General features: G+C 35.3%; 1 protein-coding gene across 6 annotated transcripts in view; it reads left to right on the forward strand.

The window, feature by feature from the left end:
* RNGTT (RNA guanylyltransferase and 5'-phosphatase) overlaps positions 1 to 27,396 on the forward strand; it is a 238,478-nt gene that overhangs the window by 114,809 nt on the left and 96,273 nt on the right. For all 6 annotated transcript variants that reach the window (XM_037039285.1, XM_037039283.1, XM_037039284.1 and 3 more), the window contains one exon: positions 26,405 to 26,505. In XM_037039285.1, the coding sequence (XP_036895180.1) occupies positions 26,405 to 26,505 (101 nt within the window). The remainder of the gene's footprint in view (positions 1 to 26,404; positions 26,506 to 27,396) is intronic.

Consider the following 27,396-nt stretch of genomic DNA (forward strand, 5'->3'; position numbering starts at 1 on the left):
GGCTTCTTCTGTCTCCCCATAGGTAGAGGGCTTCTCTCCAGCTAGTGTTCAGGTGGTTCTTCTGGATGATTTCTCTACAATTTAATTATAATTCCAGACTGGGCCTGGGAGGATGTTAGTGTAGCTTCTGTTTACTCCTCTGCCATCCTGGATCTCTGCTTTGTTTCTATTTGACAAAGCTTTTTTTTTTTTTTTTGGTCCGTTATAAATAAGGTTGAGGAGTTAACAGGTGTCTTTTCTGTCAAATTATCATGCCATTTTCCTTTTTATGACATTTTGGTAGTAAATTACAATAGTAAACTGTAGTAAATTACAATAATAAACAGTAATTTTTTGTGTTTATTTTTGCATTTTGGGATAAATGCTACTTGATCATGATATATATAATTTTTAATATGCCTTTGAATCTGGGTGTAATAGTTTCTTGAGGATTTCTTCCTCCTTACTTCCTATTGTTTTCTCTTGTTCTCTATCTTTTTTTGTATGTTCAAAATGAAACAGGTAATATTATTATGGAGAAATTATATGTTTCCAGGAATATATAGTATATGCCTATAATATTAAAAGTCAATTAAAATATTGTGGATTACATGGAAAAATAGAGCAGTCTCTTCTCCTACCCTTTCTCACATCCAAAGTGCCACTCCTAGGAGGCAATAATTTTTTGTTGTTTTAGCTGCTTTTTTTCTTCCTTTATTTGCAAAATCTATTTCTGCTGTTCTTTATTGCTTTTTCTTTTTGTACATGGTATGTCTTTCTACTTTTGTAGAACAGGATTGAGCTTTCTAATGCTACCAATACTTTCTCAACCCTCATTCTCTGTATTATATAATTATATCATGTGTTTGGTTAAGTGAATATTTACTATTTTTATTTCTTTTGTGACATAAATATTGTTTACATCTGAAATAAGCAGTATATTTTTCTTTCTTAGAAAACTACTTTTTGCCTTGAGTTAGGAATTACCAAATCATTTGTTACGATTATTACTACTTTTTCCCTTAGACTCTCCAAAAGAACTGTTAAATTTTTTAAATATAGTCACATTTATCAGGTAATCTGTCTAGTCCAGTTTTTACTTGAAGGCACTCCTTCTGAAGGCTTCCCTTCTAAGTCACAGCACATGCAATTTTGAGGAGATGCCTTTTTACTTCCTAGTTTCTTCCCTGAGATTTTTAACTTCTTCCATGTCCTGATTCCAGAAATGTGAAATTCTGATGAGTTCACAGATTGATTCTACTTTTTTTCATTTTCTGCCTTCATTACTATACATTAACATTGTTAAAGATATGTATTCCTGAGTTACCCATTAGTCTGATGGAAAAGTAGTTGCTAGGTTTCTTCCACATCACCTTAGGCGTGAACACTTAGGTCTTACAGCTCTTTAGGTAACACTCACTCATACACATGTGCATCACAAAATGATTTCTCTGTCATTACTTTTAGACCAGCTTGGTCCAAATGATTTCTAGCCTCATACACACCTTTGTCTAGAATTAAGTCTTTCCTATGACGGTCTAGGACCTGGTCACCAATCCATACCTTGCCTTTCCCTGATATAGAGTGTTCTGGGTTCTCTGATGCCAGCTGATCTCATTCTGAGGCCTCCTGACCAAGAGAGATATAATATTGTGACTAAAAAGAGGAACAGTTTGGGTCCTAATGAGATCTTTGATTTCTGTACATGCTCAATCTCTCTCCTGATCTCTATTCCATAGGTCTTATAGAGGGGAATTGCTTTGCTTTTATGAAGCCAAAATTAATGTTATTTTCTATCTTTCCTTTTGAATAGTTGTTACTTAATTGTTAAATATCTTTAAAACTAAAATAAGTTACTTAAGTATTTTTTCTCAAAGCAAAAAAAGATCTCCTTTGAACATATTTGGCAATGATGCATCTAATAAGTGGTTAATATCCAAAATGTATAAAGAACTTATATACATGGGAGTAAAAGACAGAAAACTGTACTTGAACAACAATTAAAATAAAGAAAAAAAAAGAATTTATACAACTCAACAAGAAAAAACCCAAATCAAAGAAACAGTCCAATTAAAAAATGGATGAAAGACCTAAATAAACACTTCATATATCTACTGGAGACATCTAGTAGACATGAAAAGATCTCAACATTACTAATCATCAGAGAAATGCAAATTAAAACCACAAACCATCTCACACCTGTCAGAATGGCTGTCATCAGAAAATCAACAAGTAACAAATGCTAGCAGAGATACGGAGAAAAGGGAACCCTTATGCACCATTGGTAGTATGTACTTCAGTGCAGCCACTGTGGAAAACAATATGTAGGGTCCTCAAAAATTAAAAATGGAAGTGCCTTATAACCCAGAGATTCCATTTTGGGATAGATATATATAAGGAACCCAAAACACTAATATGAAAGAACATAAGCACCCTTGTGTTTATTGCAGCATTATTACGGTAGACAAGCTATGGAAGCAACACAAGTGCTCATCAGTAGACAAATGGATAAAAAAATAAAAGCAAATGTAATAAAAAGTAGTGGTACATATATACTATGGAATACTACTCAGCCATTAAAAGAAGGAAATCTTACCCTTTGCTACAGCATGGGTAAACCTAGAGGGTATTATGCTAAGTGGCATAAGTCAATCAGACAAAGAATACCACATGACTTCACTTACATGTGGAATCTAAAGAACAATATGATTGAACAAACAAAACAGAAACAGACTCATAGATGCAGAACACCAACTGGTGGCTGCAAGAGGGGATGGGGGTTGGAGGACTGGGTGAAAAAGGTGAAGGGATTCAGAAGTGCAGATTGGTAGTTACTAAAGGTCACAGAGATTTAAAAAATACAGCATAGGAAATATGGACAATACTATTCTGTATACATGAAACTAATACAAAATAATAATTGAATGTAAAAAAGAAAAGACCTTCAAGATCTTCTTTAAGGTGGGCTTCTTTAAGGTTATCCATCCTGTCCTTTCTTATTTATGTAGAAATGTCCAGTGTCTAGGATAGTGTCCGGCCCAAAAGAGCTTAGAAAAAAATGTTCAGTAAAGAAATGAAAATGTATTCTTATGTTTTCCCCAGCCTTTCAAATTTGACTGTTTTTATAGTTTACTAATATAAGCAAAAGTCTTTTGAATTTGTAGCTATTTTATTCTTCTTGTGGCATATACAGATGAATATTTTGATTTATGCTGTATCTTTTTACTTTTAAAAATCTGTTCAAGAACTGTAAATTCCCACTTGTTGCCTTGCAAGGAGTCCAGAATGCGAACACCCATTCTTCATGAAATAGTAACATGAGCTTTGCTGCTTTTACATCTTCCTCAGAGATATCCCAGTGGGTTGGAAGTGGTCTCTGGTTGACATCAGCCACTAAGTATTTCTTTGGTTCTCCAGCTCTTAGTTTGTAAAATATACAGGCTGTAGTAGTTTAGCCCTGAAATTCTGTGCTGATCATATGATGATAATCAGTATATGTGACTATGTTACTATAGTAAGCAATACTTAAGAATTCCTTCTTCCTGCCAGTCTCTGTGAAAATGTATTGGGCAAAGAATATTTAATGAATGAGAAAGGAAAAACTCTTATTATTTTATTCTTTTGAAAATAATATATCTCTTAAATGGAAATAGAGATAGTTATAGTAGATAAAATTGACTTTTTAGGAGGTTCACTACTATCACTATTATGTGACTATATTCCTATTGAATTTTTTCTCCTGCCATCATTTTAATAGGATTTTCACTTTTATATACTTTACCTCCAAATTATTAAAATTATACAATATATGGAATAGCTCTGAAGGGTCACATTTTATTTATCTTGGGACATTATCACTTTCTTATAAATTTTGCATAAGAAATTCTTAAATTTGTGTCTATACAAGACATTTCATTAAAAAATGTTTCACAACTGCCTGTTCCATAAAAGTTTAATTAATGGCATAGCATTGTACTGTACTAGTTATTAGTATTTGGTTAGTCTGTTCTGTTTCCCATGCAATTTTAATGATTTCAGTCTTTATTCTTGATATGTTTCCTTTGTAATTATAATTTTGCATGATCATGATAATTTTCTGTCTAGTTTCTTATTTGTTCAAAGTACACATTTCCACCACTAACTTGTGTATTTTTACCACTAATACAAGGTGGGGCAGAAGTAGATTTACAGTTGTTCATGTGGAAAATACCACAGTAACCAATAAATAATACTAGAGTAAACTCTTCATTTTTGCATACTCACAACTGTAAACCTGCTTTTGCCCTGCTCTGTATATACTTTCATAGTGTTTTCAGTGTTCTCTTTTGTGGGAATTTGCTGTAAATTGATAGAATGGCGTCTGGCTGGATGTGGTACTTAGTTATAAGCCTGCCCGATCTATTTAATGCAGTGGTTCTTTTGCATTCCTACTGCATTAGTGTTAAATCTTCTAAAGGGTACTCTGAGTATAAGATGTATTAATGCTGCTCTCCCAAGTAGGCTCCAATTTAGTACGAATCCATTCATGGGAAGCAGAAGGCAATTTTCTCACTCATGCACAATTTCATTATATTTAGCTGTGTAGCCTTCGTAATTTTTTCGTTATTTTGCTTTTGCAATTTCAATCTGAAATCTTACTGTGGCCTCAGTTTAGGCTGCTGTCACGGGAATAGTCTTGTGTATTTCATTTTCAAACTTTTGATTTGCCAAAGCCTGAGGTGAGACTGTACTTAGCTTTTGCAGAGAGATTTATGACTTTCCAACCCCTTTCTAAAACATGAAAATATAAGTTTCTATTAAGTAGTTGAACTTGAATGACAATAGAAAACACAGTACTTATGATATTCTGCTAAAGAAAGCAGATTTTCAAATATATTTTTCTAATAATTCATGACTCTTATCATATCTCTTTACCACTTCCGAAGAAGGAATACTTAAGTTTTTTTAATCTCACCTAAGTCGTTGGCATTGAAACCACTGTTCTTAGACATTGTCATCAAACTTCTTTTCTATACCAAGTGAAATGGACTTTTTATGATTGCTATTGCATATAAAGACCTTAATTTCCTTTGCAGCTGCTCTAAATCTTCCATATAAGAAGGTAAGAAAATTGATTACAGACAGGTGTAGCTTCCAATGGTGGGAGGAGATGTGATTTTAGATGGTCCAGGGACAGCGAATTAAATTACATTGCATCGCACAGTGAGAAACTTAGTCCTGTGCCAGTTTTTATCCATTTTCTCTGTTTATAAGGATAAAGGATGTTTATTTTCTAGTTTTTAATATTTAAGACTTTCTAATCATTTGCTTTTGAACAAAATTAGTGTGGGCTTAGTTTTACAGTTATTCACAGGCATTATATACTAGAGTTAGTATTATTGTTTCCTTTCTATCATGTCTAATTTAGGACTACTTATATTTAAGGTAAGCAATGCCATTTTCTGTTTATGGTGTAAATGGTGTACTGTTTGGTATAAAGTTTCCTGGATATCTTTGGGGAACATTTTTCAGCCTACCACAGATCCCTAACTGGATATGGAAGGTCCAACTAATAGCAGTTACCCAGTGTAATTCCTGATTCGGCCTTGGTAAGCTCTGAGATTTGTAAATTACCCTTCTTCCTTAGGCTTTCTACTTAAAGTAAGTTCCGACTGAGAAGTGTAAGACTCTTAATCAGGCCAAGAACCTTTTAATGTAAACTTTGCCAACATTTCTGATTTTTTTTCCTGGGGAAATCTAAAGCCTTTGATTAACTCAGCTTTAATAATTAAGTGCAGACAGGGTAAATGATAGACTCTTAAGGGCAGCATAGGAGTTTAGAGGTAACCTGTATTTTTTACCATGTTAAAGTATTCACAAATTTTTTATCTTTTATTTTTAAATTGGGTGATATCCAGATGTTAGAATTTGTAGTTATTTTCTTTGAAATTCTTAATTCTTTTCTTAAAGGCCGGTCAGAGACCAGGCCTTTACTCTCTTGCTTGGTGGCATTTACCTGACTTACTAGTATTCTAGCAGTGGAGAAGACAAAGGTATGAGGTAAACTTTGACTTAACTCTCCAGGTTTCCATTTTCTTCCTCTGATATGCCTGAATCTTTTGGCCTGGAGCTTCTTTCCTTCATTTTTTCCATAGAATAAACATATTTTCTGCGTTTTGCCTGGGGCAGAGGCGGAAACCTAGAGATGTAAATGCTCCTTTTACAGATTTTCAACCAGTCTCCATGTTTTTGCTACCATCCATCATCTTTTGCCTCTTGGCAACCTTCTCAGTTATCTGATCATTATATTACCTAACCCTTTGGGGGGAACTGCAGCATGCAATGTGAATTGCTTTGCATTAGTATCCTTCTCTTAGTGTTCAGTTTTCTTTGCTCTTGGACTATTAACTTCTGTATCTACTTCCTATCTTTCAAAAATGTATTAACATGCTGTTTTCTGTTAGGAACACATGCTGTGTTCTCTCCTGTTTTTCCTTTTCTGTTGATATCTTTTCTGTAACTCCCATTGTAGTGATGTTTCAAATCAAAATAGATATAAATGCATGTGTTTAACTACTACATTTATCAGAAAATCCCTGGAACTCACAATGTGGTGTTTTATCTGTTGGCTCCCTTGAGCATTCAGTAATTCAAATAAATAAAGAAAGGTTCTGTTCTGAGTGACCAGGCTAGTGGTCCGAGTGAGTCTTTCTTATGTGAGAGGGAAATCCAGGGTAGGTAGAGCTTGACTTTTAAACTTCAGTCATTCTCTGATATCACAGAAATTTTCCAAAGGCAAATGAATGATGAAAAATTCATTTACTTGTGAAAAAACTCCTTGGCCTACATTTGTTTGGTGCTAGTTATTTAAAACTTAGCAAGAAGTTCATTCTGCTCCATTACATTAATTATTGTGAGCAACTGAAGTTGAATAAAAGGTAAAAGATGTTACTTCTGCTATAAAAAAATGTTTTAATCCTGGAAAATATTGAATACTTAAAATGGTGATGCTATTGAAGGTAAACCCCAAACACCAGCTTAGAATAATTTCTTTTTTACCTTTTGACCTAATGTTTTCTTCTCCAGAGATATAACCTGGTAACACATCCAGAAGTGCACATAGTTCATTACTTTTATAAGAAACAGGAAAAAGTTAATGGATGATATATTCAGAAAAATAAAGTGTAGGATATTTTTTGTTTGTGAAGAAATGCACCACTATCTGATATTTACTAAAACTCAGAGCAGTGATTAGTTATCATGGAAGCAGCAACTTAAAGTAAATTAAATTATTGAGTACTTTTACAGAATTAAAGAAAATCAGAGATGATTATCTCACACAATGATTTTAAAAGACTAATTTCCGAAGATCTAGGTTTCTGTGCATTGCCTCAAGGGACCACATAGAGCAGGGGTGTCTAGCTGGCAGGTCACATGCAGCCCAGGATGGCTGTGAATGTGGCCCAACACAAAATCATAAATTTACTCAAAACATTACTGAGTTTTATTACTAAGTTTTATTACTTAGATATGTACATTTTCTCCATTAGCGATCTCAAATTTGGGGCCTGCTCGATGATTTTAAAAGGTTATCAAAAGGGTCTCTGCATACTTAGGGTTATTATGTGAGGACTTTTTTGCTTATCTGTGGTGGTGGATATCACAAAAATTATGCATGGACCTTCTTCCTTCTTTTTTTCTTTCGCTCATCAGTGTTTACTAGTGTTTGTATATTTAATATATGGCCCAAGACAAGTCTTCTTCCGGTGTGGCCCAGAGGTGCCAAAAGGTTGGACATCCCTAAAGAGGAATAGATAAGTATTATTTTTATATCACTGTAGCCTGATTTATTTCTTTTATATATTGTACTTTTACGTAAGATTTTATTATATTTTATTGTTTAAAATTAAAATTTTTAGAGAGAAAGGAAGGGAAGGAGAGAGGGAGCTAAATATTGATATGAGAACGAAACATTAATCAGTTGCCTCTCAAGTGTTTGCACCAGGGACTGAACTCACAGCCCAGGTATGTGCCCTGACCAGGGATTGAACCAGTGACCTTTCGCTTTGCAGGATGATACCCAACCAATGAGCCACACCAATCAGGGCAGATTGTGGCTTAAAAGGGCTTCACCTAAGTGTATACCTTATCAGTCAACTGCTTTTTTTTTGAAGGATCACCTGCAATCTCTCTTCATTTGCAAAATCAAGATCATTTTTCACCCTGTTTCTTACTCAACTATGTGGTGGTAGTTTAGTACTCTTCAGTCTTTCCTGAAATACTCTCTTCTGTGGCTTCTCTGGCACCACATACTCCTCCTGATTTCTTCTAGTTTTATGCCATTTCTCTCTGTGTCATTCAAGCTCTTTGTCTTCTACCAGCTGTTGAAGTTTGGAGGTTCTCAAGACTCAGTGTCCTGGACCTTCATTTTTTCTCGTGCTATATTCCCTCTCATCCTTATTCATGGCTTTAGTTATTTTGTAAAAGTCTGTGACTCAGACTGTTGATATTTTAAGCTGATTTTTATAGTTGATTTGTGTATATAATTGGACACCCTGATAATTGCCTTTTGAATTTTTCAAAAATACCAGAAACTTTTAAAACCTGAACGTCACCTCTACTCCCCAATCAAGCAAACTATACAAACCAGTGTTTTCCTAGCATTTCCTACCTTACTTTAAATAAGCAATCTAGATATTCTCTTTGACCCTTTCCTTCTTTCATCCCTCTGATCCTTCTCCAAGTCTTATTTTGCATCTCCAGAGTATCTCACGTGATTTCCTTTTCTCTCCATTACCACTGCTGCAGCTCTAATCTGACTTGTTATTCAGTGCCTCTTCCCTGGACCATGGCAGTGGTGTCCTAGCTGGTCCTGCAGTATCCACTTTGTTTTTCATACTACATCCAGAGTGGTCTTCTTTAATCTCTAGTGATTTCCCCTTGCTTTCAGGTTAAAGGCCAAAATTAGATATGAAGGCAGTTTACTCTCTTCTTTATCAGCAGCCTTTTGGTTCCCCCATGTGTTTTGCTGTTGATATAAAAATAACTGAGACACACCAGCCATGGCTAACAGATTTTTACTTACAAGGGTTAAAATTTGAAGTGGAAGCTATACTTGATAAAATATTAAAATATTTTGAGAAAAATTGGTACTTTTTAAGGTTTAAGTTTCAAACTTTTATCAAAGTTGATGAGATCATTTTTTTTAAAGAAGCATTTTCAAATTGAATTTTCCATCCAGTTATTAGTCTATACAGAGGTCAGTTAGGTTTTATTCAACCCATATATATTGTTTTCAGTTTTGTGATTTCATTGACATTTTGAATTGCTAATCTTTTGTGGTTCATCACCTAAAAATGAATATTTTAAAATGGCCATTTGGCATTTTAATATGCTGCTGTAGGTAGTAGATCTTGTATTTGATAGCTGTTAGGGCCTTTGATTTAATTTATAAAGTTGGTAATAATCATTTGTTTACTAGTTTCTACAAGAGGATTTTAATGATTTATGTAGCATGGTAAATTTTTATTTGTAGGAATAACTGATTAATTTCTAATCTTTTAAAAATTATGTTTGATTTTAATTTTGTCATCTAGAGACACATGTTTCTAGACAAGAATTTTGTGCCATTAATAATTCATCACTAGGAAATAAAAACAGAATTATACATAATAACTTATAAAACACAGATGACAATAATGAAAATATTGAAAGTGTTTTTATTTTTCAAAAGATTTTTTTTATTTTGACTATGAGCTGTACTATGATTAATAAAATATATAATTGTTCCTATATTGTGTCTAAAGTATTTACTTTCAAGCAGTGGTGATGTAATTGGTTTTCTTTTATGTTTCCATCACTATCTTGATTTTCTGTCAGGTGGGTTAGCTTGATTTTATGGCTTTCGCATTAATCAGTTTGCATGTAAATTGAGTCAGCTTTGATTTTAATATTGCTTTCTGTGAAATATTAATGTTTTATTAAATCTTTACTACTTCCAGGTATATTGAATGTTATGGATAGATTGTAAAATGAAAATTGGAATTAGTCTAATGTCTTGTCTTGAAGTACATGATGAATTAGAGTGGTTTTCCTCTGTAGCAGGGATGATGTTACCATGGTGAGTGCTTCTGTTGCCATGACATTAGCTTGCATATTTTGATAGGTCTTCAGTTGAAGATAGGCTCTGTTTCCTGGCAGACTGGAAAAGTGTCATTCTGTCTTTTACCAAAATGTGTTATATTTTATTGAAAAATACAATAATTTCCAAAGAATTGTAATAGCTAAGTGCCAAGAAAGAAAATACACCTTGTTTATTTAAGATTTTTTCTGTTCAGCTTTTGAAACACAGCAAAGTACTCTTAGCTTGCTTTATATAAGGAAGAAAAAAGAGAGAATCTTTTTTTTTTTAGTTTTCTTAATAAGTAAAATACTTGCTTTTCCATTGAATTTTGCTGACAAAATAAATACCTAAAGATGAATAATTTGTAATCGGTCTCAGCTGGATATAGATACATATAATGTTACTGTACAACTAAAAGACCCTGCTAATAATAATATATTGGTAGCAGAGAAAGGGCAGGTAAATATAAATAAGGACTCACAAAAATGAAAGAATAAGTGGATTCCAAGAGGGTAAATATATAAAGGACAAAAACCGGTTTTCATCCAAATGATACATATTAAACACAATGAATTAAGGGTGGTTCTTTTTTATGGATAACTTACATTTAATGTTGAAACATTAATCATAGATTTTTTAAAATTTTGTTTTACAGTGGTATTTTTTTATTTAAGTTTAAATTTCTAACTATATAATACAGAATTTTAACATGTAGTAAAGAAAATATTCTCCCTCTCACACTTCTCCTGTCCCTCTGTTATCTATTATTGTTAGTTTTAAATTTATCTCTTTACAGTTCCTTTATGCATGTATAAACAATTACAAATATGTTAATACATTCTTATTCCTACCCCACTTTTCAAGAAAAAGCATATTTTGCTTTTTGCTTCTCAGAATTTGTTCTAGTCATATATTTTTTAAAGATTTTATTTATTTATCTTTAGAGAGGAAGGGAAGGAGAGAGGGAGAGAAATATCAATGTATGGTTGCCTCTCGCAAGTCCCCTGCTGGGAACTGGCCTGCAACCCAGGCATGTGCCCTGACTGGGAATCGAACCGTGATCCTCTGGTTCGCAGGCTCGTACTCAATTCACTGAGCTACACCAGCCAGGGCTCTAGTCATATTTTTAAAAGTGTATTTTATTAGTGCTCTACTTTTAGCATACCGGAATCAGCAAAAAGATAAAGGCTTTATTGTCAACATCTCCCAGCTCTTATGCTTATGGCAATTCAGGATTTTAGGAGGAAATACTTAAAAGCATACATTTTGTCAATTTAGAATAAAAAATTGATTCTCCTCTTATTGTTGAAGCTCAGTGATACCATTAGTGGCTCTTTATACATCAATTCATTTTGTAAAAGCTACAAAATGAAATATTCTATAAATGAGTACGTATTTGCACAAACTTTTTTTTTTGGCTTCAAAGTACTTTCTTTTTTATATTAGTCCCATTTATCCTTAGAATATCAAATTAGATGTTAGTGTTGCTTGGGGAAGCTGATCTGACTACATGAGTGTGATATTTCCCATAATACTCTTCATTATACCACTATTAGGAGCACAGACAATTATTTTAGTGATACTATACAGGACAAATTAGCAAAAAGGTGGTTAATGTAGTTGATGTGTGATGTGACTAGGCTGCAGATGTTACTTTTATCTAGAGTTTGATCACCTATCAGTAGACTGCTTTTATTTAGATAAGTGTTTACCAGAGAAGAAGAGAAACAGTGAGTCAGCTAGCTCTAAAAATAAATGGAATTTTATACTAGGTAACGGTTGTCTTGGATATTGAGAGTTAATACTGAGTTGTAGAATACTCGTATATTAACTCATTCCTTCATTTAATAAATGTTATCTATTATATGTTACATCCATTGCTGTTTTAGAAATAACAACAACGAATAAAGACAGGGTTTTAGCCTTCAAAAGGGCTTAACATTCTCTGAAGAAACTTGACATAGCAAGGTCCATTATGGCCTGGAAGGTGAAAGAGTGCAGACTGATGGAATAGGGGGAGCATTTTGGTGCACCTGGAGAGTAGGGTCAGTGTGCATTGGGAGTTTAGGTGAATGGGGAAGATAGCTCAGCATACCTGGTTCAGTAAGGCTTTTCCTGACTGCTGGGTGGTAGAGTTTGGCCACGTGTTTTGGGTACTGAAGAAGTTTATTAGGTTGTCTGATCTCTCTCTTACGGGAAAGCTAGCCAGGCCACTTACCAGTTGCTTTCCCCTCCTACTTGCCACTCCACACAAAACTAGACTTAGAGTAATTAGAAAACAACTGATTTAGCCTTTCATTATTTACCTTTGGATAAATGATACATTCAGGGCTCCTCATTTTTCTAGTATTTTTACTCAGGTCTAGTAACTGGTCTTGATAACAATTGGGTATTTTCATTGAACTGGCCCTTATCTCAGTCTCCTTATTGGTTAAAATTTAAAATCACTTGTACCTAGAAACTAAAGCTGAAGTTTCAGAGAAGTCTTTTAGTAAATACTGTTTTTTAAAAAAAACTGTTTCACTAGAAATGTAAGCCACAGGCTATTTTTTATTAAGACAATAACAGCCAGAACAAATGAATAGACTTTTGAATAAGAGAATACAAATAGTAATCAATGTATTCTTAAGTAATTTCACCAAATTGAATAGCCCAAGAAGCTTCATCGATTCTCTAATAGTTTTCCTCTCAAATCACAACTTCAGTTTCCATAAGTAGCAGTAAAACCTTTCTAAGTAAATGAGACATGTCAGCAAGCTTTTGAAAACAAAATTCTCCATTTTCTCCCCCTGCTTCTTTCCATGATACCTCTCCCTGCTATCTCCCTCAAGTTTGTGACTTTTCAGAAATGGATGCCAAGTGGTTGCCTGGGCATATTTATATTGGAGAATGGCTTTTCCCTCTATATCAGTAAGAGCAGCATAGAGTAGTGAGCTAACTTAGTCTCAGAAAACTTGAGCAAACTTTCCCACAACTAAAATATATTCTTGGTCCTCTTGCTTAGAACTTTCTTGTAAGCTGATTATTTTTCAAAATTCAATTCATGAATTTCTCTCACTCAAGAAAACTTCCTCTACCCCTGTCACCCTGATTTTGATGTTTCTCTGTTGTACTTGTCAGCTCTTGTGTTCACTTCAGCACCTCCGTACTTTCTATTGCAGATTAGATTAACGGCCTCATGTGGTTGAGCTCCTGTCTTCTTCAACTAGCGTAGTGCAGAGTACATAGTAAGTTCGTAGTATCCAAGGAATGAATTTCTCTCCATATAGCTCTTCGCTATTTGCTTCCTTGTGAAACGTGGACCAAGGATCTACTGACGTCACTAAGTCTAGAGTCGTTTTACTCTTCTATTCAGTAGTATGGCCAATTAGAATTTCTTCTGTTTTCTTGAAAATTAAATTCTAGAACAGCAACAAAAATGGAATTTATGGTAAGGCCAGGGATCTTAGTTTCAGGATGTGATCCTTGTGAAGAAGGCATATGGTTTCAATGTAGGTCCTGGAATGTGTATTATGACAACATATCTGCTCACATTTTACTAGTGGAAGTCATAGAGTAGGGCTGCAAAGCATTGTAGATATCTCTGGTGTGGAGACTCTGTTCTAGGCAAACAAAATACTGTATTTTTTATAAGCAAGATGGATGGAGCCCACACTTTGAACTGCTGAAAATCATGAAGTGGGTAGTTATTAGAGGTGAAGAGGGACTAAATATCTTGTTCTCATTGCTGTTATTACTTTTATAGTCCTTTATTTCAGAATTTCTCAACTTTGGTCCAATTGACGTTTTGAGCTGGGTAATTCTTTGTTGTGGTCAGCTGCCATGTACCTTGTAGGATATTTAGAAACATCCTTGGGCTCTACCCACTAGATGGCAGTAGCATTCCCTCCCTTCCCTACTTTGACAACCAAAAAATGCAGTCATTGCCAAATATTCCCCGGAGGGCAAAATCAACTCTTAGTTGAGAATCACTGCTTTGTACAACAGAACAATATTGCTTGTGCCTCCATTTTGTTTTCTCTTTGCTTAGTTTTAGAGACTTCTCTTTGGCACACGGCCATCCTCTTCCTCTAAAACCAGGTTCTGCTCTCATTAGGTAAAAATTTTCCTGAACATCTTTTTGTTGCCTGGCTCTTGCATTCATTACATTTTTGATGATCATGGCTATCTCAGGTTATACTGGTAATCGTCTTCAGACATAATTCCCAATTTTTCATTTGACAGCTCATCTGGTAAAATCAGATGTTTTTCTTATAAGTATTGTATGTATCAGTTAAATATGGCTTTGGTAATTATTTTCATTTAGATACATGCTGGTGAATTTAATGAAATTGAAATGCATTACTCCCTAATTATACATTGGAACATGTAGCTAGAAAGATTGTTTTTGTATCCTTGTTTATATTTGAGCAAGATTGTGCATTTCAAGTTTGATAACTCAAATATTTATTTTTAAAAGGCTTAACTCCCTCTATTATATGATGTATTTACCCTTACTATTTTGGGGATTATGAGAAAAGGAATTTTTCCTAATTTTTAAATAGTGGTTGGTACCCATAATCTTTCACTGATATTGCTAATATAATTTCATAATCTAAAATAATCCATTTTAAAGTTAACTATACCTGAGACTAATATTTTATAATAAGTTTTAAAATTTTGCACTTGAATTATTTATCAAGTATTTATGGAACATTCTACTAGGTGTCTTAGGCATATAATTAGACATGACTTTTGCTGAAATAGAATTTACATTCTAATAGGTGTCTAAATATATTTTAATTATGGCATCTATGCCATTGTTAAATTTACATTCAGTAACTGAGAAGTACAGTATTTAAAATATATAATTAAAATATTGTATACATTTTATTAATTTTCATAAAGATGCTTTGAAATTCCAATCATACCAAGTCTAGAATTTCAGATTAACATAGGTGACTTGATGTGCTGTGAGATGAGGAATGATTTCAATTTCTGAATAATTGTTTATAAAAATAGAAGAATTGGCACACACTGTAATCTCATTGGACTAGATAGTCTTGATTTCCAGAGAGAATAATTTAAAAGATATTTAATATTTATTGTACAAATAATATCATATATAAAATTCTTTTTAGTTATTAGGTACCTATTACAGAATACTTTAAAACTACACAATAGTTTTCTTAATTTAATAACTAAATCAGTGTTGGTTTCTAATAGTCTCATACTCAAAGTCATAAATAAATAGGAAACAGAAGTAAGTGGTGGCCTGTGTAAGTGTGACACTCCCTTGGCAGAGGTAATAAGCAGAGCTGGGCGGGGTGCTTACACGGCTTCCCCCCCCCACCCCACCCCCCCGTGCCCTTCTTTGTACCCCACTACTGTAGTGAACCACTCTTACTAAAAGGTCAGTGACGTATCTGCCAGATACGCTTTATTAGAAAAATACCAAATTTTATCAGATTTTTTTCATTAATGGGTTGACAACTGGAAAATTTCAGTTTTAACATTTATAGAAAATTGTATTTAGCAAGTCTAAGATTTATTTGTGATCATCTGGAAGGTTATGTGTTACCTAAATGAATCTCATACAGCAAATAAGTGGATGAAAACTTCCATTGAAATATTGTATATTTGATTTTTATATTCATAGAAACATAAGACTTAGGAGGGAAATAGCATATATTATTCTTGAATTTGCTACAGATAAGATGTCTTTCCTATCAACTTCACTGATTTGTCTTTTTTAGCAAAACTTAAGTTATACTAAATTTGTCATTATATGAACTTCTGTTTGAAATAAGTGATCCTATGACTTGGGTTTTTGCAGTTTTTCTCAGACTTATAAAAATCTGTTAGAATGCAATTTTACTTTTGTATTTAAAAATGTGTTAGTAATGAGAACATTTAGCAATTCTTTTTTTTCTGAGTACGTTTCTCATAATACTGTCCAGCTCCCCATAATGCCCTTGCTGAATCAACATACTTGTCTCTCCTCCCGTAGATGCTTTATTTTTCTACTCATCACCCCAAACAGAAATTCTATAATCATTAACTAGGAACTCCCCTTTTTCCCTGCCCCCAGCTCCTGATAACCTCTAATTTACTTTTAGTCAGTATGAATTTGCCTATTCTGGATATTTCTTATAAGTGGACTCATGCAGTTTTTGTCCTTTTATGTCGGGCTTATGTCATTTAGCATAATGTTTTTGAGATCCATTCATTTTGTAGCATGTATCAGAACTTCATTTCTTTTTGTGGCTGAATATTATTCCATTGTATTATGTATATAACACACTTTGTTTATCCATTCATATGATGATAGAAACTTAGGTTATTTCTAAGCTCCTGACAACCTATAGAATTGGGGGGGGAGGTCATACATACATATCAACTATCAGGTAAGAGTTTAATATCTAAAATAAAAAATTCATACTGTTTACTGTTGTAAATAATGCTGCAGTGAACATTAACATGTAAGTATTTAAGTCCTTATTTTCAAGTTTTTTGGATGTGTAGTTAGGAGTGGGGTTGTGCTGAGTCAGGGTAACTCTGTGTTTAACATTTTGAGGGTACCATCAAACTGTTACCCATAGTGGCTGCATCATTGTATTGCTGTTCCCTGCAGCAATGCGTGGCTTCTAATTTCTTTACATCCTCTCCAATACTTTCTATTTTCCCTTTAAAAAAAGATAATAGCCACCCGATTAGGTATGAAGTGGTATCTTACTGTGGTTTTGATTTGCATTTTTTTGCATTTCCCTCCTGGCTAATTATAGTGAGCATCTTTTTATGTGCTTATTGGTCATTTGTATATCATCTCTGGAGAAATGTCTATTCAAATTCTTTAACAGTTTTTAATTGGGTTGTTTGTCCTTTTGTTGTTGAGTTGTATGAATTTTTTATTTTAGATATTAAACTCTTAACTGATAGTTGATATGTATGTATGACCCCCCCCCATTCTATAGGTTGTCTTTTCACTTTTTTGATAATGTCTTGTGATGCACAGAAGGTGTTTTTAGTTTTGAAGTCCGATTTATCTTTTTTTAATGTACTCATGCTTTTAGTGTTATATCAAAGAATCTGTTGCCAAATTCAAGATTATGAAAATTTACCCCTGCATTCTTCTAAGAGTTTTATGGTTTTAGCTCTTATGTCTATATTGTTGGTCCATTTTCAGTTAATTTTTGTATGTGGTGGGAGAAAGGGAACCAACTTCATTCATTTTTTATGTGGAAATCCAGATGTTAAAAAATCAGTTGGCTATCAATTTATGGGTTTATTTCTCTGCTTTCTATTTTCTTTCATTGTTCTGTATGTCTATTTTTCTGCCAGCAACTCTGTTTTGATTACTGAAGCTTTTTGCTAAGTTTTGAAATTGGGAAATGTAAGTCCTCTTAACTTTGGGTTTTTTGTTTTGTTTTGTTTTGTTTCAGGATTGTTTTGACTCTTCAGGGTCTCTTGAAACTCTATATGAAATTGAGCATCAGTTTTTCTATTTCTGCAAAAAAGGCTTTTAGAATTTAATAGGGATTGTATTGAATCTGTAGATTGCTTTGGGTATTATTGGCGTCTTAGAAATATTAAGTCTACCTAAGTTGGTGTCCTGAGACCAATTCCAATGTGGAAGGGGGGTTTTTTTGCACCAAAGAGCAATTCTTTGACACCAGCTGTGTGTCCTACACTTCAGCTTGATTCTGACATTCTCTACTCAAAGGTACATCAAATTTTATGGTTGAGAGCTCAGTCCTACAAGACTGCCCCAAACTTCACACATCAGACATCAGCCTCAATCTCAGGCTATAGATTGGAGATTCTAACGACCCTCTCCTTGGACTTTAGACTCCAGTTATAAGTTCGTGTGGTTACCTGTACTTATGAGTAACTGGCTGTAAATCAGAGGTTCCCATGATTCTCTCCCACAGTTCAGTGAGTTGGCTAGAGTGGATCACAGAACTCAGAGAAACACTGCTTACTGAATTAGTGGCTTATTATAAAAAGACAGAACTCAGGAACAGCTAGGTGGAAAAGATGCGTAGGGAAGGGGTGTGGAGCTTCTAGGCTTTCCGCAGGCACACTGTTCTCCCCCAGTCTCTAAGTGTCCACCAACTTGGAACCTCTTTGAACTGAGTTTATACGGAGCTTCATTTTGTAGGGTTGATTAAATCATTACCTATTGGCCACTGATCTAGCTTCCAGCCCTTTTTTCTGCCCCTGAGGGTTGAAAGTTTCAACCCTCTCTATTCGCAAGGTTGTCTCCTCTGGCAGTCAGCCCTTATCCTTAGGTGTTTTTCAAAGTCACCTCATTAAGATAACAAAAGAACTTTATTGCTCTCATCAGTTAAGAAATTCCAAGGATTTTAGGAGCTCCACGCTGGAAAGAGGGAGGAGGGCCAAATAATTATTTCCTATAATAAATCACATATCATACTTCCTATGTATGAACATGAGGTTGATATCTTTCCATTTTTAGGTCTTTATCTTCTTTATTGTTTTGCAGTTTTCAGTATGCATATCATGCACTTCCTTAGTTAAATTAGTTCTGGGTATTTTGGGTTTTGATGCTGTTGTAAATGTAATTGCTTTCTTAATGGTGTTTTTGGATTGTTCACTGCTGTTTTATAAGAACACAACTGATTTTTTTGTCGATAATACCACCAAAATATTCAGTTACTAAATATAATTTTAACAAAATTTGTACAAGACCTGTGTGTTAAAAACTACAAAACACTGTGGAAATTTAAGAAGACATAAATAAATAGATTAGCAGTGTTCATAAATTGAAAGACTTAATATTATTAAGACGTTAGTTCTCTCTTAATTGATCTAGTGATTTAGTGTAATCCTAATCAAAATCCCAGGAGACTTATTATTTATTTTATTTTACTTATTTATCTTTTTTAGAGGGGAAGGAGAGAGGGAAAGAAACATCAATATATGGTTGCCTCTTGTGCATCCTCTGCTGGGAACTTGGCTGCAACCAGGCATGTGCCCTGACTGGGAATCAAACCACTATCCTCTGGTTCACAGGCCTGTGCTCAATCCACTGAGCTAACCAGCCAGGGCCCCAGGAGACTTATTTTTTTTTTATAGAAATTGACCAGCTGATTTTAAAATTTCTGTGGAAAAATAAATGCTACATTAGATAAGAGTTTGGAAAGAAAAAGACAAACTTAAAGGATGTACATAACCTGATTTCAGGACTTATAAAGCTACAGTAATCGAGACAATACGCTAGCAGACAATTAGCAGAAAGGAGGGCATGTTTATTAATGTAGCATATTGATGAGAAGAGAAATATCTCTGTATTTATGAATATTGTTTTTCAATTCTATTTTATTGATTGTGCTATTACAGTTGTCCCACGGTTTCCACCTTTGCCCCCCACCACTTCCTCAGGCAATCCTTACACCATTGTCCATGTCAGTGGATCATGCGTATAAGTTCTTTGGCTACTCTATTTCCTATGCTGTACTTCATATCCCCATGTCTATTCTGTAACTACCATTTTCTACTTCTTAATCTCACCATTGTTGCCCATCCCCCGGACTCCACTCCTATCTGGCAGCCATCAAAATGTTCTCTGTATCTATAATTCTATTTCTGTTCCACTTGTTTATTTTGCTTTTTTGATTCATATGTTGATAGAATGCCATTTTATTGTTCATCTTTTTAATATTCTTTTTCTTAAATAAGTCCCTCTAACATTTCATATAATAATGGCTTGGGGATGGTGAACTCTTGCAGTTCTTTCTTGTCTAGGAAGCTCTTTATCTGTCCTTTAATTCTAAATGATACCTTTGTTGGATAGAGTAATTTTAGTTGTAAGTCCTTGCTTTTCATCACTTTGAATATTTCTTCCCCATCTCTTCTAAGCTGCAAAATTTCTTTTGAGAAATCATTTGACGTTCCTATGGGGCCTCCCTTGTAGGTAACTGCTTTTTTTCTCTTGCTACTTTTAAGATTCTCTCCTTGTCTTTATCCTTTGACATTGTAATCATGATATGTCTTGGCATGGGTCTCTTTGGGTTCAGATTTTTGGGACTCTCTGCATTTCCTGAACTTCTATGTCTGTTTCCTTCACCAAATTAGGGAAGTTTTCTGTCATTTTTTCAAATAGGTTTTCAGTTTCTTGCTTTTTCTCTTCTTCTGGCACTCCCATGATGTGAATGTTGGTATACTTGGAATTGTCTCAGAAGCTCCTCACATTTATCCTCATTTGGGGGGATTCTTTTTTCTTCTTGCAGTTCTGATTGGGTGTTTTTTGCTTTCTTATATTCCAACTCACTGACTTGATTCTCAGCTTCATCCACTGTACTCTTGATTCCCTGTGAATTATTATTCATTTCAGTTAGTGTATCCTTCCTTTCTGACTGGTTCTTTTTTATGATTTCCATGTCCTTTTTTTATGCTGTTGAAATTCTCTCTGAGTTTATGTGCTCTTCCCTTAAGCTCATTGAACATCCTTAATAACCAGCATTTTGAACTCTGCATCTAGTAGATTGCTTGTTTCTATTTTATTTAGTTCTTTTTATGGAGTTCTGTTCTTTCATTTGGGCCATGTTTCTTTGTCTCCTTATTTTGGCAGCCTCTCTGTGTTTGTTTCTGTGTATCAGGTAGAGCTGCTATGACTCCCTGGCTTAGTAGAGTGGCCTAAAGTAGTAGGTGTCCTATAGGTTCCAGTAGCACAGCCTCCCTTATTACCTAAGCTGGGTACTGGAGGTGCACCCACCATGTGGACTGTGTTCACCCTCCTCTTGTAGTTGAGCCTTGATTGTGTTGGCAGGTCAATGGGAAGAATTTACCCAAGCTTATCAGCTGCAACGACTGGTTGTGACCTCTGACCACCAACCTCTGCTCGAGTGGAGGATCAGCTGTGCTGGGGCCCACTCCACAGAGCAAGACTTACTTCAGCAGGGCTCTGGTGCCCACTGAGTATGCCCCTTCAATGTGTTGCTTGTGGGGGTGGTTGGGTGGTGGTGCTTTGTTGTTTTCTGTAGCTGTCCACTGGGTGCACAGGCTCTGAGGCTCCCTGGGAGCTGTAGGCCAAGGTCAGCCACTGCCAGTGTTCTGTCCAGGGCCATGTGATATAAGCCACAAAACGATCTGTAGGTGGCTGCTACTAGTGCTGGGCTTGGAGGTGCCCAAGCTAGTCTACACTGTGAATCAAGGCCAGTTGCTGCTAGTGCTGGGTCTGGGGCCACTTAGCAAGAGGTGTTTGATGAGTCCAGATTCTGCTTGCTTGAGAGGATTTAGGAAAAATCTGAAGTATGAGCGAAGACAAACCATTTCTGTTGAAAAGCCACTGGAAACAGTTTGGGTGAGCCAGAAAATTGGGTGTGCAGAACCTCAGGGCATTGCTGGGATTGAGCAAATACTGTGAGCCGATGGAGGATGGAGTCTCAGGTGTGGCTGCCCACCTGGCAGCTTTGTGGAGGAAGGGCTCAGAAAAGGAACAATGGCCTCTGCCAGCAGTTCTCTCTGGGGGAAAGCTGTCCCTTGGCTCTCACCCTGATGACAGGCAGTTCAGTTCTTTGTATGCCTCTGGTGCCTCTGAGCTGCTGCCCCAGAGCTAGAGCTCAAAGGGAGTGAGTTTGTGTAAGTTCATATGTGGGTCTGTTAAGACTTGCTTGGTACTCCAACAGTTTCTGTCTTCCACAGCCTCAATGCCCCCTGGTTTTTACAGCCAGAAGTTATGAGGACTTATCTTGTCACTGGAAACCTAGGCTGGGAAACCTGTTGTGGGACTGGGACTTTTCACTGCTAAGATATCCCTCCTGATTTTTATCCTCCACACATGGGTGTGGGAACAGCCCGTTCGGCATCTTTGCCCCTCCTACCAATCTCGACGGGGTTTCTTCGTTAATTCTCTGGTTGTGGGACTTCCATTCAGCTTGATTTCTAGAGGTTCTGATTAATGGTGGTTTTGTAGTGTAGTTGTAATTGTGATGTGGTTGTGAGAGGAGGTTAGCCATGTTTACCCACACGCCATATTCTGTCTCTGTAAATAATTGGTTTTGACAGAGGTGCCAAGGCAACTCAGTGAGGAAAGGATAATCTGTTTTTAAATATATTTTATTGATTATACTATTACAGTTGTCCCATTTTCCTCCCTTTATTCCTCTCTGCCCTGCACACCCCCTCCCACCTGCATTCCCCTCTTTAGTTCATGTCCATGGGTCATACATATAAGTTCTTCAGCTTCTGTGTTTCCTATACTACTCTTAACTTCCCCCTATTTTGTACCTACCATTTATGCTAGGTAAATTTATTTATCTGTGCCGTTTATTCTCCGTACCGTTTCCCCCTCTCTCCCCTTCCCACTCCCTCATTCTGGTAACCCTCCATGTGATCTCCATTTTTGTGATTTTTTTGCCTGTTCTAGTTGTTTGCTTAAGTTTGTTTTGTTTTTGTTTTTTTCTTCTTCTTTAGGTTCAGTTGTTGATAGTTGTGAATTTTACTGTTCTTAGTTTTGATCTTCTTTTCCATAAATAAGTCCCTTTAAAATTTCATGCAATAAAGGCTTGTTTATGATGAACTTCTTTAATTTGACCTTATCTATGAAGCACTTTATCTGCCCTTCTATTATAAATGATAGCTTTGGATAGAGTAATCTTGGATGTAGGGCCTTGCCTTTCATGACTTGGAATACTTCTTTCCAGCCCCTTCTTGCCTTCAAGATTTCTTTTGAGAAATCAGCTGATAGTCTAATGGAAACTGCTTTGTTACTGTCTCCTTTTGTCTCTCTGCTTTTAAGATTCTCTCCTTATCTTTAATCTTGGCTAATGTAATTATGATGTGCCTTAGTATGTTCCTCCTTGGGTCCATCTTCTTTGGGACTCTCTGAGCTTCCTGGACTTTCTCCAAGTATATTTCCTTTGCCTAAGTTTTCTATTTCTTGGCCTTCCTATTCTCCTTCTGGCACCCTTGTAATTTGCATGCTGGTAAGTTTAAAGATGTCCTGGAGGTTCTTAAGTCTCTCCTCATTTTTTTGACTTCTTGTTTCTTCATTCTGTTCTGGTTGAATGTTTATTTCTTCCTTCTGCTCCGAACCATTGATTTGAGACCTGGTTTCCTTCCCGTCACCGTCACTGTTGGTTCCCTGTAGATTTTTATTTATTTCACATAATGCAACCTTCATTGCTACCTGGGTCTTTTTTATGCTGTTGCAGTACCCGGTGAGTTCCTGGAGCATCCTGATAACCACTGTTTTGAACTGTACATCTGATATTTTGGCTATCTGTTTGTCACTTGGTTGTATTTTCCTGGAGCTTTGATCTGTTCTTTCATTTGGGACATTTTTTATTTTATTTTGGCATGCCTGTTACATAGTAAGGGGCAGAGCCTTAGGTGTTCAGCAGGGCAGTGCAACACAAGTCAATTTGTTATGATGCTGTATGTGGGGGAGGGATCTGAGAGGGGGCAGTGCTGCTTGCTTCACTTGTTGCTGGTTGTCAGTCACTTCCCCCACTATCCACAAGCAAATTGGGCCCTTCTGGTGCTGGTTCCTGGGTGGGTGGGTTTATGTACATTCTAGGCCCTTATGGATCTTTCCAATGAACTTGCCTTTGAGGCTGGGAATTTCTCCTGCTGCTGCTGCTGCTGCTGCAACCCCCACAGCTGTTTTCAGTCAGTGATCTGAGGCTTTACTTCCCATAGTGGAGTCCTGGGTTGTGTGGTCTGTCTCGCCCCCCAGTTGTTCCTCCCAGTTTATCTGCATGTGAATGTGGGACCGCCCAGTCTGCCAGCCACTGCCTCATGTGGTCCTCCAGCCACTGCTTAGCTCCAAGTCCTCTCCACCCAGCTGCCTGGCTTCGCCCCTCCAACTGCTCTGGATGAATGTTTCTTCTTTAACTCCTTGGTGGTTGGACTTCCATCCATTTGTATTTTCTGGCAGTTTTGGTTGTTTTTTTTTCTTTTAAATTTGTTGCTGTCCTTCTTTTGGTTGTGTGAGGAGGCATAGTGTGTCTACCTGTTCCTCCATCTTGGCCAGAAGTAGAAAAGGATAACAAGTGGTGCTGGGTTGGTTTGATATCCATCTCTCTGTCAAACAGTGAACCTCGTCCCTTCACACCATATAAATAAATTGACCTCAGATGGATTGGATACCTTAAAGTAAGAGCCAACATTATAAAATATCTCTAAGAAAACATAGTAGAAAATTACAGTGATAGGCAAAGATTGCTTAAAGAGGAAATGGAGAACACAAATTATAAAAATTTAAAATTTATGATTTTGAAAAGATACTGAACATCACTAATCATCAGGGATATGCAAATTAAAAACACAGTGAAATAATCACCTTACACCAGTCAGAATGGTCATTTGTAAAAAGTCAAAATGTAACTGTTGGCGAGGATGTGGAAAGCAAAGGGAACCATGTGCACTGTTGGTGGAAATGTAAATTGACACAGCTATTATGAAAAACAAAATGAAATTTCCTCAAAAAGTTAAAACTAGAACTACCATATAATCCAGCAGTCCTACTTCTGGGTATGTATCTAAAAGAAAGAAAACCAGTATCTTGAAGAGAGATCTGCATTCTCATGTTTCTTGCAACGTTATTCACAGTAGCCAAACTATGGAAAAATTCTGTGTCTGTCAATGCATGAATGAATAAAGGAAATGTGGCATACATACATACACAGTGGAATATTAGTCAGCCTTGAGAAAGAGTAACTACTGCCATTCGCAACGACATGGATGAAACTGTAGTACATTATGCCAAGTGAAATAAGCCACACACAAAAAGATAAATATCACATGTTCTCACACATATATGGAATTTAAAAAATAAAAAAATATTCAACTAACAGAATAGAATGGTGATGCCAGAGGCTGAGGGCTTAGGGGAAAATGGGAGATATTGATCACGGGTTTTATGAGTAGGTTCTGGAGACCTAATATATAGCATGGTGATTATGATTATTAATAATAATAATGTACACTTGAGATTTGCTAGGAGGAGATCATCAGTGTCCTCACCACCAAAAGGGGGGGGAAGTAACCATATGAGATGATGGATATGTTAATGAACTTTTGTGTTGATCATTTCACCATGTATACATAGGTCAAAACATGTACACCTTAAATTATAATTTCTCAATCATATCAGTACATTGGAAGAGAAATGATTAGACTCATTAAAATAAAAATTACTGTTCAAAAGACATTTTTATGAAAATGAAAAGACAAGATAAAGACTGGTAGAAAATATTGTGGTACATGTATCTAATCAAGGCTATTTATCCAGAATGTATAAGCAACTTTTGCAAGTAAATAATAAGGGGACTGCCCAGTAAAACAAGGATACAGTTTTGAACAGACTGTGCCAAAGAAGGAACACAGGTAACAAATAAGGAAATTAAAAGATTGATGTTTTTGGTCATTAAAAAAGTACAAAATTATGAGGCACACTTACAGATTAAAAATTTAGAATTAAAGACTGACAATACCTACTGCTAGGGTGGATGTAATAGGGCAGGTTGACCTCATGTATGTTACTTGTGGGAATGGAAAATGTTACAACCACTTTGGAAAACCATTTGACAGTTTTTTATAAACTTAAACATACATTTACCGTGTGACCCATGGTAAATGGTAAATGACAGTTTCTTATAAAATTAAAAATACATTTACTGTGCGACCCAGCCATCCTACTTCTAGGTATTTACCCAACAGTTACGAAGACATGTCCACAAAGATGTTCAGAGCAGTATTATTCATGAGAGTCTAAAACTGGGAACAACCCTGACATCCATCAACTTGTAAATACATAAACAGTCTGTGCTGTGTATATGAAATGGGATCCTAGTCAGTAATAAAAACAACCATCAGTATATGCACCAGCATAGATAAATTGCAAAAACTTGAAGAATTTCTTGTGAATTCTAGAAAAGGCACATCTTGGGTCACTACGGCCAGAGAGTACCTGGGAGGGAGTTGACGGCAAATATCAGGAGGAAACATTTTGAGTGAGTGAAATGCTGTGTATCATATTTTGGGGGTGGTTACATAATTTTATCCATTTTGCTAATTTCATTGGTTAACTTTACTTATAAATAATCCCACAGTAAAGTTAAACATGAAAAAACAGAAATTTTTAGAAGTGATCAGACTTACTGTGAGCCATAGAGAGATTAGAATAACAAGTTTCACTCTTTTTCTGGACAAAAAGAAGGTAATATCTAGTTTTACTCATCATTTGAAGATAACAGGAATTATATTCAGAAAAGAATAGTAGTTCTGCTTAATAAAAAGTAATTGCTACTGTACCGAATAAGTCAGCTGTTAACTTCTGAGCTTCTCATTAACTGCCATCATTTTAATTCACTTTAGAAATATAAACCTGGTCGATGCGATGATACTTTAAAATGGAAGCCTCCCAGTCTGAATTCTGTGGATTTTCGCCTGAAGATAACAAGAATGGGAGGAGAAGGGTAAGTATGCACCTTTGTTCCCATACCATTCTAATGAGAAATGATATTTTGTGTAAGTCTTCATTGTTTACTTGGTATTTTACGTATGCTTTACAAAAAATGTTGACATACCAATTTGACAATATCTTTTATACACATATTTCTGTATCTATCTCATTTTCACAGATTTCTCCTCTGATATGTTACAGCTAATATTTTTGTAGCATCCATTAAACTTTACTAATTAAGTCTTAAAATAGTTATTTTCAATGTAAAAAATGAACTTCATTAACTTGTAAAAGTGAAAATAGATTTTACTTGAAAGTAATCCTTCCAAATGAATTATAAATAAGATATGATTATTGTTATAATTAAATGTTTTGAAATAAGCCTTTTTCACTTTAGAGGGAAGTATGTTTGCATTTGTATAGCAAACATTTATCCATACTTTTTATTAGGGTAAAGTTTTATTGTTGAATTTCATTGAGATTTTTTATAATGTTCATTAAATTTTAATTTTTTCATTTATTGGTTAATCTTTTTAAAATGATTTCATTGTTTTATTTTATCTTGTTCCATAAAATTTTATTGCATCTTACATAAGAAATGTTTAATCAAGGAAATCATAAAATAAATAAGATGACCCTGGCAGAGAGATTAAAAACTTTACCAATGCATGCTACGAAATCTTTTTTACTTACCAAAGGTAAACCACAGATTTGCTTTTTTTGTACCAAATGAAATGAAGGATATGTGATCAGTTTTATGAATCCATACTCCAGAAGATTGTCTCTTAAGTGACTATGCATTTTTAAATAAAGGATACTATGCAGTATGTTGGATCCTAAGTAAAAAAAGGGATTTTAATAAGTCATATAGGTACCATTTTCTACAATAGAGTATTTAATATTT

This window comes from Sturnira hondurensis, unplaced genomic scaffold, assembly GCF_014824575.4.
Source record: "Sturnira hondurensis isolate 20B ecotype Veracruz unplaced genomic scaffold, ASM1482457v3 Scaffold0025370, whole genome shotgun sequence".
Taxonomy (NCBI): Eukaryota; Metazoa; Chordata; class Mammalia; order Chiroptera; family Phyllostomidae; genus Sturnira; species Sturnira hondurensis.